The 15596-nt window shown below is 33.5% G+C and overlaps 1 protein-coding gene across 3 annotated transcripts in view; it reads left to right on the plus strand.

The window, feature by feature from the left end:
* mmm (missing minor mitochondria) overlaps positions 1 to 15596 on the plus strand; it is a 45280-nt gene that overhangs the window by 21919 nt on the left and 7765 nt on the right. For all 3 annotated transcript variants that reach the window (XM_089249947.1, XM_089249948.1, XM_089249949.1), the window contains exons 12-17: positions 1509 to 1582; positions 2313 to 2421; positions 7812 to 7893; positions 10496 to 10587; positions 12455 to 12515; positions 15270 to 15418. In XM_089249947.1, the coding sequence (XP_089106073.1) occupies positions 1509 to 1582; positions 2313 to 2421; positions 7812 to 7893; positions 10496 to 10587; positions 12455 to 12515; positions 15270 to 15418 (567 nt within the window). The remainder of the gene's footprint in view (positions 1 to 1508; positions 1583 to 2312; positions 2422 to 7811; positions 7894 to 10495; positions 10588 to 12454; positions 12516 to 15269; positions 15419 to 15596) is intronic.

The following is a 15596-nucleotide window of genomic DNA, read 5'->3' on the forward strand; positions in this document are numbered from 1 at the left end:
GAGTAGCATGACGTTCTAAGTAGAAAGTTTCTAAGTTTCCCTTCATATTACCACATTCAACGAAGCATGTGTTTAACTAATTTTAAAAAAGGCTGATTTATAGCCTGAAAAGAGGTCTGAAAATTTAACCATTTGATCCAAAGAGTACAAAGAAACGTTCAGTAAAGTGTTCAGTAAGCTGCCTGACAGTCCAGTGATTAAAGTACTAGCTTCTGACTCTGCAGGTCTGGGTTCAAATCCCAGTTTGGGCATGGATGTTTACTAACACGCTAACAAATTCCCTGGACAGATTGTAAAGATCTCTTGGGAATAAGTGATGATCACAATATTATTATTTTTTTAATTATGCAGTCATTGCTAGCATATATTATGACAAAATATCAAAGATAGGAAAAGTTTGGATTAAAAAAAAAAGTCAATTTATCAGAATGATATTCTGGTTCTTAGTCTAAAGAACAATATTTCAAAACTTTATCTTAATGATCTTCAAAGTTTTAAACTCTGTCAGGAAAAAACCAACACCTCCAAAATTATAATCACACTTTGAAAAATCAAATAAAAACTGGAAACAGAAGTGAAGGCTATTATGTCATGTTTATGTTATTCAATTTTTTTTTTATGCAGTACACAGGTTGACAAATCAAAAAAATTAATTTTAGACTCCAGGCAAAAATGATTTTAATCTCAAGTAGAACTGTGCTAGGTAATGGTTTTTTTTTTACTTTTCTAGGACTTTCTTTTCCCATTTAAAAAGACATTGCCATGAATTCAGAAAATTTTGTGTCATTTACAGACTCCAACTTAACAAACACATACATAGCATTTTAGGTGTCACTACCGACTTTTTAGTTGCCATAGCAACTTCGCTGAGAAATTACAAAATCTTTACATTCTTAGTAACACAAGAGGAATTACTATCAGCAAAAAAATAGCAAAATGCCATGTGTGGGCGGTGAAGCTTTTGGCAAAATTGAATTTCAGCAAAAAATCTGATACACAAATATTTTTTATATTTCTTTAAATTGCCAAAGTCTTATTCTTCTCTTCCACGATCTTATTCACAAGAGATGATGGCAACTCCATTCAAAAAATTAATTTGGTCCTTAAAAGGGCCTTTTTGAAATTAATGAAATAAAACAAATTTAAAACAAGAATAAAAAAACCACCTGCAGCCACATGAGAAAATATATGATAAAGAGAAAAAAATACCTCTCTCTTTGGCCAAATATAAATTTCATCAAGTATTTCACTATGAGTAACATAATGATTTACTACTCATTGCAATCAAGCATGATGCACTAAATTTCTTTTAATGTATCTAGGGATGTAAGGTTTGTTTATACGTGACCTGGCTCCTGGGATTTGTCAAGCCCTGATGTAGTATAACTTTTATGTAGTTTTATCCTTTTATCTAGGATTTGGTCCAATGACTAATGAGCATTTTTCTCTATCATAATTTTTTTTTCCTTTTATCGATCTTTCTCCACCAGTTTTTGCTCCATATTTAGGTAGAACTAAAAGGTGTCTTGAAGGAAACTCATGACCACGTGTCTTATCAAATCGTAACATGTGGATCAGATGGGTAAGAATCTGTATTTTGTTTTTCTCTGTGTTTACTAATGATTACCATTGTATATCAGTGATTTTGTTATCTTTGAATAGATTATAACACATCTGAAAATAACACTTAAATATTTCAAGTTTTTCTGGACATTTATACGCATTCATAGCTTGATTCCTAACTGAAAACCTATGGATTGCTAATTTATTTTACCTTTTATGCTCCCGAGTTATTATTTTTTAAACATGGTTTTAAATACTTTGTAAATCACTGACAGTCATTTGACACATGCGAAATCTTCTGTCTTCCAAATTCAGTAACAAGCTGATCGACATTTTATTTTGCCTTTTCATATTATGCTGAATTTTTAATATTGTAGGTCTGATTGTTCTCTGTGGAAGAAATTTTTTTTAAATGGGATATTGGCTCACATTCAAGCCTATAAGTTAGAAAATTTAGCTGACTGCAGCTTTGCTTCCTGTGAAAATAAAAACCATGTCCTTCCGATGCAAGTCCATCATAATGCCCATATGACTACACAGCTGTGAATTTTTTGCCTGGCAACCCAGTGTTTAGTGTGGTCTGAATTATATTTTAGGTTAGAAAAACATTCAATTGATGGTTCTCATTTAATATTGCGAATGTGAGATAAAAAAATAGCCATATATTGTATCAAATTTCACTCATTAAAATTATTTTATTCATGATTTAGCTATACGAAATATTTGAAACAATCTTTTTTGTGTCGCAGATGCTTACGTTTTTGGGATATGCGGCAGAAAATTGAGGGTGTAATAGACAGCTTTAATTTTTCAAGTCGGTATGAAGCCCTTGATTTATGTTGGAAGCCTTTTCATGTTGTAAGTGTCCATGAGTGATTTATTGTTTAAGTGAATGATTCAAATTTGAGTTACTAATTACAATCTATGCTACTTATACTATTTTAAAAGAAAAAATCATTAGTTCATCCATTTTTAAGCAATTTTAGTTTTTTTTTCTCGATTTCCATGCTTTTGTTTTATATTTTTCAAAAACATTCCAATGCTTGTATTGTTTTCTGATCAAATAGAAAAAAAAATAGAAATCAGCATATTATCAGTGAGGTTTTGCTCATCTTCTTCAAAGTACTGTAATACCTAAGTTAACAAACATGTTAATGTGAATGTATGAGCTAACATAAAACAATCACATTCTGAGATGAATTGTCATGACAATCAGAATGAATCCCATGAGTAACTCTCACTATAGCCAGATTAATTTATTTCCACCCTGGAATTGCTTTCTAGATATATAAACCTCTTTTTCCTCTTTCGGAAAGATTTTTAGCCATTTCATGTCAAAAGAATGATTAAGTTAAGAAAAAAAATGCATTAAAAAAGGGAAAAGCCTTAGACTTGAGTGGTTTCAGTGTATACGGCAAGACTCTTAATACTAAACTGGACATTATAGAAACTTATCTTTTTCATCTGCAATTGTGAGAGATATGAGCTGACTATGATCACATGGCACACCACCCACCTCACTCACTTTTTTTTACTATGGCTTACTAACCTGACTGCATAGTGTAAATACAAAGGTGTTCAGTTTTTCATCTTTATTTAAATTTTGCTTCATCCAACTGTGATGATGTTTATTTAAGCCTTCGACCAGTTTATATTTTTTCATAGTGCTTTTCTGTGTTTTTTAAAACTTATTTTGAAATTTTGTGCCATATCTGGTACAGATTAAACAATTTCCCATAGAAATAAATAAAACATCTTGTTTCGGCTACAAATGTGATTCTGGAACGAATTATCTTCGATAGTAAACATGTCACTGTACTGAAATAAAATTCCTTATATATATATATAAAAAAATTAAGTAAAAATAACTTAGTTAAATACAAATTGACACATTTTGTATTTGCTTTTATAGCTTCTTTGCCTTTTGACTAAGATCAAAGTGTAACACATTTTTTTTGGTACTCCATGGGTGCTCATTATCAATGATTTAAACTAGAATGATGGATCTCTCAATCTGAAATATCTGCAGTCTTTAATGATACATCTTTTGCTCTTCTGATGTTGTGTATTATATTTGGCTGTCAACTTGATCATGTAATTGGTCTGTTTATATTTGTCTGCATAATTGACAACTTTGTAGATGGTGTACATATTTTCTGGAAATCTAAGTTAGTCATGGCGATTGAATCAGCGACTTTGATTTTATGTTATTCATTAACATGAGCTTCAAAACGTTTGTACATACACCTTGATAAAAATTTAATAGTCATTTAGATTTTATTCTCTCCGCCACCCTAGAGAAGGTGAAAATATGGTTCTCTCTTCAGATCTTAGGAATCTTAAGTATTCAATGCTTAATTCATCTCAGCTCACCTCCTTTCTTCACTTCGAAAAAGTGTCACTTATCTCTAGAGAAGCTGGTTTCTGAAAAAAAAAATTAGATTCTATCTACTTTTTCTTGAGGATCTTTCACTCTTTATCAACATTTTTCAAATGACTTTCCTTTCTTTAGTCAATTACAGAATAGAAGAATATCTAGTGTAGTGCTGTTTGTCTCCGGAATGTTCTGACTGCTCATTTCTTTATACCTATATCTGTTCTATGCATCAGGGGTCTCCAACAAAGTTTCTCACGAAACTCTTCTTAGTTATAAGGCTGCTCCGTGGAACCCTTCATGATAATGAAGCTGTTCTACGGAGCTCAAAAAAATCTATGTATATTTAATCAAAAAAAAGTGTCGCTACTGCTTTCCCAACAACATCATGGCCTCAGGGTAAAATGAAAGAAGGCCTAGGTAGCACCTCTTCTTAATTTACACATATTTATTGTCATACATCATTGTTCCAGATCTTATCATGGAAGCTTTTATTCAACTTAGGTACCTGCATTGCCCTCACAAAAGAAGTGGGTCTGGAAGCACTTCTGCCCAGGGACCTGAGATAATTTTCATTAGATGTGTCTATTTTTGCTTTTCCCCACTACAAATTCATATTGATGGGGGCCCATGAAGAATCTGACCTGAGGGTTTCACCAAAGATCTGAGTCTGGGGTGGCCTAGCTCCAGGATGGAGGGGGACATGATGAGCACAGAGATGCTAGCGGGGAAAGGGAGCACTTTATTCCAACATGATATGTGCCATTTAACTTTTTTTCCAGATCGGGGCACATTACCTTTCATTTCATCTGCACAGACCTGTTTATTTGCTCAGAGAATTTCGATATTAGTGCGAAATGATAAAATAGCATGTTGTCTTATGCAATATAGGTAATTTTTTCTGCGCAGCAAAAAACTCTGTACGTGGAAGCATTCTCAGACTCTAAACAGCCTTAATTTGGAAACTTATTCACTATGAAAAAATAGTGCCTTTCTTGAGCATTTTTGTCCAGAACCAATAAACATGTAAAAATAAAATTTCATCAGCAAAAAATATGCCTTCTAGAAAATATTGTAAATGAAATGTAATATGATACAGAAATAGTATAATAAACAGAATGTAATATAATACAGTATTATATTACATGTGAGAAAGATATCAATGAAGTGGAACCCTCTCTGCCACCTATCAGATAAAACTTACAATTCTTCCACTTAAATTAGCAACTGAATTTTGATATATGTGTCGCATATGAAAAAACAATATAATATGATATTAGTTAATATTTTACACAAGCAATGAAATTTGTTAAATTATCAAGTTTGCTACGGAATTTTAACAGTTGTTATTTGTGCATGATAAATTAACTTTTTTAATACTCGCAATGTGTAGCCGTCCTTAACTTTTTTGTCAATTATTTGCTGAGATAATTGACAGTTGGATTCTGTAATTGCATATGAAATGTGTTCTTGGTTTTTGATACTTCACCTCCTTCAGACATAGCTCTACAAATTCCAAATTTCTGTAAGCCACAATTTATCAAATTCATTTTTTCTAATATTATGTATTTTATTAATTTGACGTATACTGACTCTCTGAGTACAACTGTAAATTTTTTTATCTTTTATTGACATGCCTCTTATACACGTACACTCGCACACTCAACCATCACATACAAATAGTTTCTTAACTTCTTCATCCAGCTCGTACGAAACAGCGTCAAACAGGGAAAAGCTTATGGGTGTCTTAAAGACTCGGTACACCCTGAGAAAATGTATCTACTTCAGTCAGTCAGTCAGCTGGCCATCCTTAACTTTCATGTTGTTTATAATTAAAAAGTCACAGAAGTTTATAATTAAAAAAGTCACGGAAGTTTATAATTAAAAAGTCACAGAAGTTTATAATTAAAAAAGTCACAGAAGTTTATAATTAAAGTCACACAGAAGCTGTTTATAATTAAAGTCATAGAAGAAAGTTTCATACACATAGCACCTAAGGAATATAATAAATTAAATGATGAAATATAAAATCAGAAAAATCACTACACAAATTAAAAAAAAACGAATAATAAACAAAATCAATGCAATTGAATAATGATTTATGTATGCATTTTTTTCTCTCTCTTTACGAATGTATAATGAGGACTACTACTACTTGACCGAGCATGCCCCTCGTACACATTCTACAGAGTTTAATTGTAATGAGGACTGAATATTATATCTTGAATTATACATCATTGGTCTGTTGTCAACCCCCCAGTATATATATAGTATTAATATACTCTGGACGGATTATGTGATCCCTTGGGCTATTACGTAAATGGTAATATATATGTTTTTGTATTGTATTTGTTTTTTGTGTACTATTTATGTTATGTTGTACATGCGTGTGTAAGTAATAAATTTCAAATCTAGGATGGCTGACTGATTAAATCATTTGATTCAAAAGACAAAAAATGATGAGAACCATTCCGGGTCCCAGGGCTGCAGCCCTCTCAGCTCCCACCCTTGTGGGGGCCATGATAATAGTACTGAATAGTAGTTTAGTTACTGTGTAACATTTTAGTCAGTCTATATTGAAAACAAACGATCTCTATAAGGACATGATTATGCTATTTATGTCTTAAATATTTAAATCTTAGAAATTAAAATTTTCAATAAAAAATTAATAAGGTTTTTTCGGTTTTCATATTAAAAATGTCATAATTTCACCTGAAGGTTCCCTTCACCCCTTATATACTCCATTGGTAACTGAAAGAGTAAGGGCAAAAGTTTCCAAATATAAGAATCAACCACTTATAAGAATCAAAATGGCTGAACAAAACATGATTCTTATAAGTGGTGGCTACTGTATATTTATTTATACAATAAAGGTACAGGACATGTAGTATCTTTTTTAGTCATTGTGCATGCCTTCACTCAAATACATGTACAGTTAGAATCCTATGTAATGACACCCTTGTGGCTTTCACTCACCACCTCATGATGAGTGAGGTAAGAGCAAAAAAAGAGAGAAAAGAAGTTTCCAGTCATCTCACATGTGGACGTCTCCAGTTTTGGACCTACCAATATGTAAAACTAGTCATTGTTAATAATTGTAAATATTTTTCAGTATTCAATAATTATTTCAATTACAGAATCAACCAACCAAGCATCATTATCCTCCACACACAGATTCCCCATATGCAATATAAGTAGTCGGTACCATATCCTCTCTATAATAATTGCTTATATAATGATATTACTCCCTGATCCCAATATATTTCATAGTGTTAATATATTCCATCTACAGTTGAATCCTGTTTTAACGAATAACATTGCAGCAAAAATTTCATTGTAACAAACACTTTTCTAATCCCCAGATTAGGCCCGTTTCCAGAAATTTTGTTCGGAGGGGGGGGGGGGGAAGGACCAAAGTGAAGAACAATAGATTCGGCTATATTTTCTCCTTTTTTCAGTCATTTTCTCACATTTAGGGGGGGGCAGACTCCCAAGTTCCCCGCCCCCGCTACAGCCTTGCCCCAAATAAGTTTGCATAGTAACAATGAAATTCCTTTAGTGAAATTTTATTATAACAAAGTGATTTCTCCAGTCTCTTGGCGTTGGTTATGACAGGATTCAACTGTATTACTATAAATCCTTTATACCGATACCTTTATCTGGTCCCTTGAATATTTTTACAAAGGTTTTTCACTATATACGGGTTATGTTCAGACTTTTTTCAGTGAAAATTTTTTTTCATGTACTTAAATTTTTTTTCAGGTTATTAGTTTAAATACTGCAAAATATTTTAATTTCATACTTTTCATTTCTTTTCTGCTGCAACAACTGATTAATACAAAATTTGAATTGATCTTTTTTTTTCTTCTGGTAGGTCGAAATTTCTGATCCTAACCAGAAATATATAAGCATCACCTCGTTTTACTTGAAGTTAAGCTGGCAGAAAAGGAAACAATGTGAGTTTTGAGTTCCCAAAATTTTATGCATGTGTGAAACTTTTTTCTAATCTTTGCTAACTCATTTTATGCCATTTCTACTTATATAGTATGATTTAAGAATTATTTTTTCCCCCTTTGAATAAGGGGCCATTCAAGTAATACGTAAGCAGATTTTTAGCCATTTTTGACCCCCTCCCCCCTTGTCAGCAAAACACTGACCTCCCTCTCCCCTTGTCAGCAGCTTAGAATATTTCATATCTTCAAAAAGGGGTGGTTGGTGGCGTGAGCAACCTTCAAACCTCCCCCTCCCCCCTTGTCATCAAAAGTCAGCAAATACGAAACCCCCTCCCTCCCTCGATGCTGACGTAATATTTGAATGACCCCTAAGTGATATTTTCATAAAAATCTTTATAGGATTTGAAATTAAAAAAACTTATATTCTTCTCACATGCACTTGAAAATAACTATTCATGATCGGTGTCTTTTAATACTTCTTTGATGCTATAATTTTGCACGTGGAGATTAATCAAACCAGACCTTCAAAAGTATATGTATATTTTTGAGAATTTTTAATGAGATTATCATTGAATTAATTGTAGGTTATAGCTATATTTGTTCTTGTTGCAATGGCCAAAGAGAAATTTGTTTGTCATAAGATATTTTGATATACAGTCAACACTAGCTTGTAATTGCTCTAACTTGGAACAAGCTTGAGCAAATACAGCAATAGTTTTTTATAACAAGTATGGCTTATAACAAGAATCTCACTATTATGAGTAATTCATAAGTGATTGTCAACAGCTTATGTTAAAGATAGAAAAAAAAAATTTCTCCTATAGTGAGTTATTTATGGATGAAAATCACAATACATTCTCTATAACGACAACGGAACTCTTGAAAAGCATGTTTTCTTTTTTTAAAGAATTGTATTTAAAATGAACCGGAAAGGGTGGCATTTTTTAAAAATCTCTTTACCCTATTCATAGGCGTTAACTAACGGGGCTCACGTCAGTACCTCCCAATACATAAGAGGCCCACATACTGTATCTTCTTGTTATCTATTTAAGAGGTTGAGAAACACGAAATTTTATCTGTAGATGCGTTGGTTGGGCAGGTGGTGCATGACCTCTGGTTTTGACATCATTTTTATTTTTTGTGGAAAAATCTTTCCTCTCCCCCTTCCTGCTTGGAATATTCCAAAACTGGAACAGGGCAAATAGGTCTTAAACTTTTTCTGTGTCGTTAAGTTGTTTTTCGATGCCAGATCTTGCAGCTTTTTTTTATGCTAAAATTGCATAAGTAAGATAGTCTCTGATTTTTGTAAACTTTTTTTTTTGCTATGGAAAGAAAAAGGAAAAGTTTTACAATCAAAACAAATTTCAGTTTTTATTCAACTGTGACAAAAATAATGAAACAAATATTGCATCACACAACAGTGTGATGCAGTAAGCACTTTTACAGGGGCAAAACATTTAACTGAATTTTTTTCATTAACGCATTTAAAAAACTAGTTGTCCCACACTTGTGCTGTCATCTGTTAATCATAAAGTAGTTATACAGCCTTTATACTTCAAAATACCAACATCCAACAATGTATGTAAGGGATGTTACAGGGTTAGAAAATTAGTGGTACTTTCAAGTACCATCAGTAGTGAAAATGTTAACTACAGCAACAGCCACCCAGGTGGTGACAGTGCAAAGAGATATGTTTTTTCTCAGTTAATGACACATTTAAGAAAAGAAAACGACTTTCTGGACTTTGCTGTGTTAAGAAGGATGCAATGTCTTCACTCAACACATCACACCATTAATGAGCATTACAAAGAAAGGAAGGAAAGTGATGCCATTGGTTAGCACATTAGTCCAGTTTGCAAGAGGATCTAGGTTTGATTCCCAGGGAAGGCAACTAACTTTTCAAAGATTTCCATGGTTTCATGTGATTTCCCATATTCAGAAAGTCATTTTCCTAGATGTGTTGTATGCTGATCACAAAATCTCTCTTTGTATAATGGCATATTGTTTGGTATCAAGAGACTACAAGATTCATTTAAAGACTGGTTATTTGTGGAGATGAAGATTACAGGGAAGAAAATTCGTCACTGCCCCCATGGGGACTCGAACCCTGATCTTTTGCTTGCTGGACGAACGCTCTACCATCTAAGCTATGGAAGCAGATAGAATATTTCAACCTTGGAGCGTATATATATATATGTTGAAAGGCTCCATACATGGACGACCCCAGCAATCAACTAATAGCTGGTGAATGACATAGGCCACCAGATGGCCCAATAACCTGTCTTTCAATGAATCTTGTATTAACAAGCGGAGAGGACATTTCTATATGCACCAAGAGACTAGTTAGTAAAAACATTTCTGTTTGTAAAATCAAATGGCGATGGCACCTGAATTTCATGAAGAAACAAAATTATTCTCTGCTTGGAAATGTTCTCAGTAATAATAATAAGTATTATGTTTACTATTAGCTATTTGTTTACTATTAGCATTTTCTTCATTGGCTACTTTCTGATCAGGGAAAAAAATTGTGTATTTATTTTTTCCGTATTCAGTTATGACATCAAAAGTGAAAATAACATCTTTTCATTTTTTAATATTTTATTAGTTGAAGAAACTGTTCAAGCAGTTGATACACATACTGCAGGCATTGAATCCAATGAAGTTAAATTTTCAACACATTTTATAGCTGGGACTGAGGTAAGAGTTTTTTAATCTAGTGATTTTTGATTCTTTAATTTCTATTAATATATTCTCATATAATATCGTTTTCAGTTATTTTATATAAATTCATTTGATATCAGTAAAATTAATGGATGTGCTATAGCTGAATGAAGAGGTTTTTTTAAATCTTGGTTTTTGAGTTTTATCCATTTAATTCTCATACATATTTCAATTTACCACAGTTGAACTTGCACACGTCAATATGCATATATATATTAGAGCTTACACATTAATTTGCATTATGGACTTAATGAAATGCTTAATTTTTACTTAAATAAAAGTATAATTTGCAGCTTCTTTACCATGCTTGTGGGGAAATCGGAACATTTCCTCACTATATTTGATCGTGTCCTAGCACTGCATCCTACCATCAGCCCCCGATTAATCTAAAACATTTCCACGTCTGGAAACGTCAAGTAATAAAAAACAAAAACTGGGCTGACATCATTACTTCCCCCCCCCCCCCATATACTTTGAAAAAGTGTTCTCATGTTTGATCAGGTAGGGTGGGTGGATTTGATGGGCTGGGGAAGGTGTTGCTACTTTTCCAACAGATACCCTTTATGTTAAAGGTTCCGTAAGAAATATTAACGTGGGTATCTGTCTGGTAGTTCAAGTTCAAGCTTCTTTACCATCCCATTGTTCCACCGTTGATCATTTCATAACAAAGAAGTCATTTTTTAAACAATGTAGAGAACCTCTCTTATCCATGTTATAAGTGTATATCCCTGTAAAGCTGTATAAGCTCTAAAATCTGAAGCTGATGAGGAATGTCCATTAATGAATAGTAAAATTTATTGAATTCTGTCACCATAATTTTTAAAAGTGATTGTTATTAGAGGTGCCCGCTAACAGTAGTGTCCGTTATGAGAGATTCCACTGTAGAATGATCATGTTTCTTATGTTAATGATGAGAGGGCAGTGTAAATACCTTCCTGGGCTAGGTAAAACCTTCTGGAATCAACAGGTGATTTAGAAATTTCCAAATTTTCAGAGTTGACTAGCTTTAGTTTTAATGAAAAGGTAACATTGCCACTATTTTTCTTTTAAAATGGAACATTTCCAAAATTCAAATATAGATAACTGCCTTGAATGCTGATCAAGAGACATAGTATTTAGTTGAGCTATTGTCTACTTTTGTAAGGCAAATATATTCCAGAAAAAAATATGTTTTTATTGCTACTGTAAAAATTCAGCAAAAGTGGAAATGTTTCCTTTTGAAAATAAGCTCCTCATTTATGAGGAAGCTTTTTTTATCAAAAAATAAATAAATTCAATCTGATGAGACTATGTTTTCTCAATTGTGCTTAGAAAATTATTGTATGTTCAAGGTGCTTGGGTCTCTTGTCATGTCAGAAAAGTATTTAGCGCATCAGCGTACAGTGCACAATTCTTAGGTTTAAACCACTGTGAGAGATTCCAAAATAGCTATAAACCACAGGTCCCAGTCTATTTGCCCCCCTCCCCCTGTATGCATGAAATGACCATAGAAACTTCAGCCCAGGTTCATAAGAAACACCTATAGTACCAGAGGATGTTCAGAGGTGTCATGAGTTAGATACCTGCAAAATCATTTCCTGGCACAGAGGCTCAATGAATACATTGACAAGTTGACCAAAAAGCATTGCTTCTGCAAGGCCCCCCCCCCACCCACAACCTCTTGTGGTGGGGGCATAAAAATAAATATTACCATATTTGGAATTGCAATGAACTGTAGGTCTCATTCTCATTAGCCCTCTTGTGCAGAAAAAAGATCAAATGTGAATGAAATGACCATGAAAATGACCATGCTAAATAAAATGTGTTCCCTATATTAGTTATGATATTTTTCTTTTATGTTCAGGATGGTAAAGTTCTGATGGGTGACTTCTGCACCGATAAAATTGATACAACGAAGCTAGTTGGTGAGTAACTAATTTTGTAATTGATGTGAAAAAGGAATACAATTTTGTACACATAAGAACTTTTCTCATAAGTTTTTCGACCATGGGTGGCTTAAGCAAGGGGTGTAGTGCACTTGAGTGGCACACTGTAAGGGGTGGCAGCCTAGGCTTTCATTTAGAAATTTTAATTTCATAAAATTTTTAATTGCACATTTTAAAAATTTTGAATAATAAAAATTCACAAGACACCAGTGCTTCATTCTTTTGAGCTATACCTTGACAACAAAGTTATTGAGAAAACTTGAGGGGGAACAGACAGGACTTGGGCCATAGTACTAAAAATAAGAATGGGCTCTATTACAAGGGGCAAGTATGAATTTTTATACCCCTGTAAGTGGTCAAATAAAGACAAGAAAAGAGTTATTTCTTGCCCAGGGCCTGGAGCACCAGAATCCTTTCAACTTTCCTTAGTTTCTGCCTCAGGAACCTCTTGGAGTAGTTTTTTTTGACATTAACAAAGTTCAGCTCTATGTTGGAAAGTTTCTAACTTCAACCCCAAAAGGGAAGGGGTTGCAAAATATCATCAACAAAAGCTGCAATGTGGAAAAAGTTATCTGGCATAATTGAGAGGGGTGAAATAACTCTGGACAAAAAAACAGACCTGTTTGTTCAAAAGTGGGACATATGTATTTTGTTGGATAAAAAAAATGGTTTATCCCAAAGCCCGCCCCCCTCCCCCTGACATTTCGGCCTCCCACCAGGATTGTCTTTTTTTTGTGGTGGCCTGTGAGGCTTTCCACTTAGGTGGCAGGTGAGCTCGAGCAACACCACCTACAGAAGAAGGCCTCCACACAAAGCTTGTGACGTTACTGAAGAAGGCCATTTCACCTGCAGCCATTGGATATACAAAAGGTAAAGCTATCGCATATATCGGCCTACTATATCTAGTGGCAATAGGTGAAATCACTCATCCTACATTTTGGTAAAATATCCTACTTTTGTCCTACTATTTTATCAAAACCTATCAACAAAATTTATATAATTAATTTTAATTGAGGAGGGAATCATCAATATAATTTTATTAATTTTTCATTTGCTTAGTTTGAGGGTTGAGCAAGTAGAGTAGTGATTAAAAACTTCTACACCTGGTTGAAAAAAAAAAAATTTTGTACTTACTTTTCATGGTTTTAGACAGTAACTAGCAGTCATTCAAAATTATGGTGCACATTTTGTGTATTGCATTACAAAGCAGTTGGATACATAGACCTATTCTAGGTCTGGTGATTCTGATGCTACCCAATAACATTCCATTGTCTTCTGTATTTTTAGGGGCATGCAGAGGCATAAACAATGTATACAATACTCAGCAAAAAGGTAGAAATAAAAGTGTTTCATTTGTCAAAAACGATTACACTGACATTGAGCGCTAAAATTTAAACAAATCCTTTTGAAAAGTGATGGAAAATGCAGTAAAACACTATTTGTTCTACCTTGATTTATTTAAATCGGATCTTGTAATTTACACATTTCGCACTGTTCTGTTGGAAGTGGTCTCGAAAGAGCGTCATTCTTAAAAAACTTGCATGTTTTCATAATTTGCTGTGTACATTGTCGAAGGTAGTTAAACTGGACTGTGAAAGACTCCAAAAAAGAAAAAATTCAATATATATTGTGAGGGGGAGACAGAAAAATCTATCTGGTTGCTAGTACCCTATTTTGGCCAAAAATTGTTTTTGTCACTAAGTCGTTTCTGTCATTTTAATTTGGCTCGAGTCAATCTTACAGGATACTGAAATAGTGTGCTATGAAAAAAAATTAAATTTTCAAAAAAAAATTCTTTTTAGGGATTTTTTTTTATTATGCTATGATTATGTTGTCTGAGGGACCCCACTTTCCCCCCCCCCCCCATCCTACTTTTTCTAATTTTTTGAGTGGTTGCCCTGGAAATGGCATTCATCAATGGCTTCATGAGTTTTGTGCGAAACCCTTCGGATATAGGTGGTGTTGGCTAGCCACTCCTGCGTGTATAAGCATGAATTATTACTACCGACAGACATTAACAGTGATAATGATTATCCAGATCAACCAAGTCTTCTGTGCCTCACCTTACTGAAGTTCATACTCAGTAAGAAATGTTTGGTAATGTTTTGGAAATTCCCATCATTTTTAGAAAGGGTTTTTTACTTTGTTCACTATTGAGATTTCTTTACTATGTTGTTTAACAATTTTGTATTGCCATAATATTTTCATTTTATGCATTTGATTGAATGTTATTGTTAGGGCTTGACAGGGAGGCAAGCCAGATTTTTTCTCAAGAAAAACTCTGGACTTGTAAATTATGTTTTTCCGACCTTTCCTGATATTAATATGACCTCTTCCTAGTTTAGAAGACACATTGTCATGAAATCAGAAAATTCCATGTCAGCAATCACGTATATAAAATTTTAGGCACCAATAGCAATTTTCTGGCCGACATTTTGACCTGGCACTTGTCAAGCCCTGGTTATTGTCTATCATTGAAATCCCATGTGTCAGGGTCTAGTCAAGACACTGGCACATGGGATTTCAATTATAGACAATAACCAGTGCTTGACAAATCTCAGGTGCCAAGTCAAAATTTATGGTTATCATGTTAAGTTATTCGCTGTGATAGCAGATGCTTTCAAATTATGGCACGTTGTCATAAAATTGTGAATGATTGTGGCCATAAAAATGTCTTCTTGTTTATTTAAAAATGTATGTACTATTGCAATTCTGTTTCTTAAAAAATTTCAGTTCCCATTACTCCGACGTATTACACCTCAGTTTATGGTGACCGTGTGCATGGAGGAAAGATTATAGCTGTTAACTATTCTCCGTTTCTGAGTGATATTTTCTATAGTATAGGAAATAAAATGGCTGTGATTTGGAAGGAAGATATTCCAGTAAGTAAATATTGGCTTTTATATGTATTTATTAAATCGGTCTGCTTTTCTCATCATTGTTTCAATAAAAACTTAATTTTTCTATCGAATCATGGTGTGTCATATATGTTACTTCCAATGTCCAGTCTGAGAACTTTTGTGAAATGGCTGACCATTCAATGATGTACCAAGGTATTGG

The sequence above is a fragment of the Pholcus phalangioides genome, unplaced genomic scaffold (genome assembly GCF_987345545.1).
Source record: "Pholcus phalangioides strain wild (caught in Gottingen) unplaced genomic scaffold, Ppha-v1.0 ptg000022l_1, whole genome shotgun sequence".
In the NCBI taxonomy this organism is placed as follows: Eukaryota; Metazoa; Arthropoda; class Arachnida; order Araneae; family Pholcidae; genus Pholcus; species Pholcus phalangioides.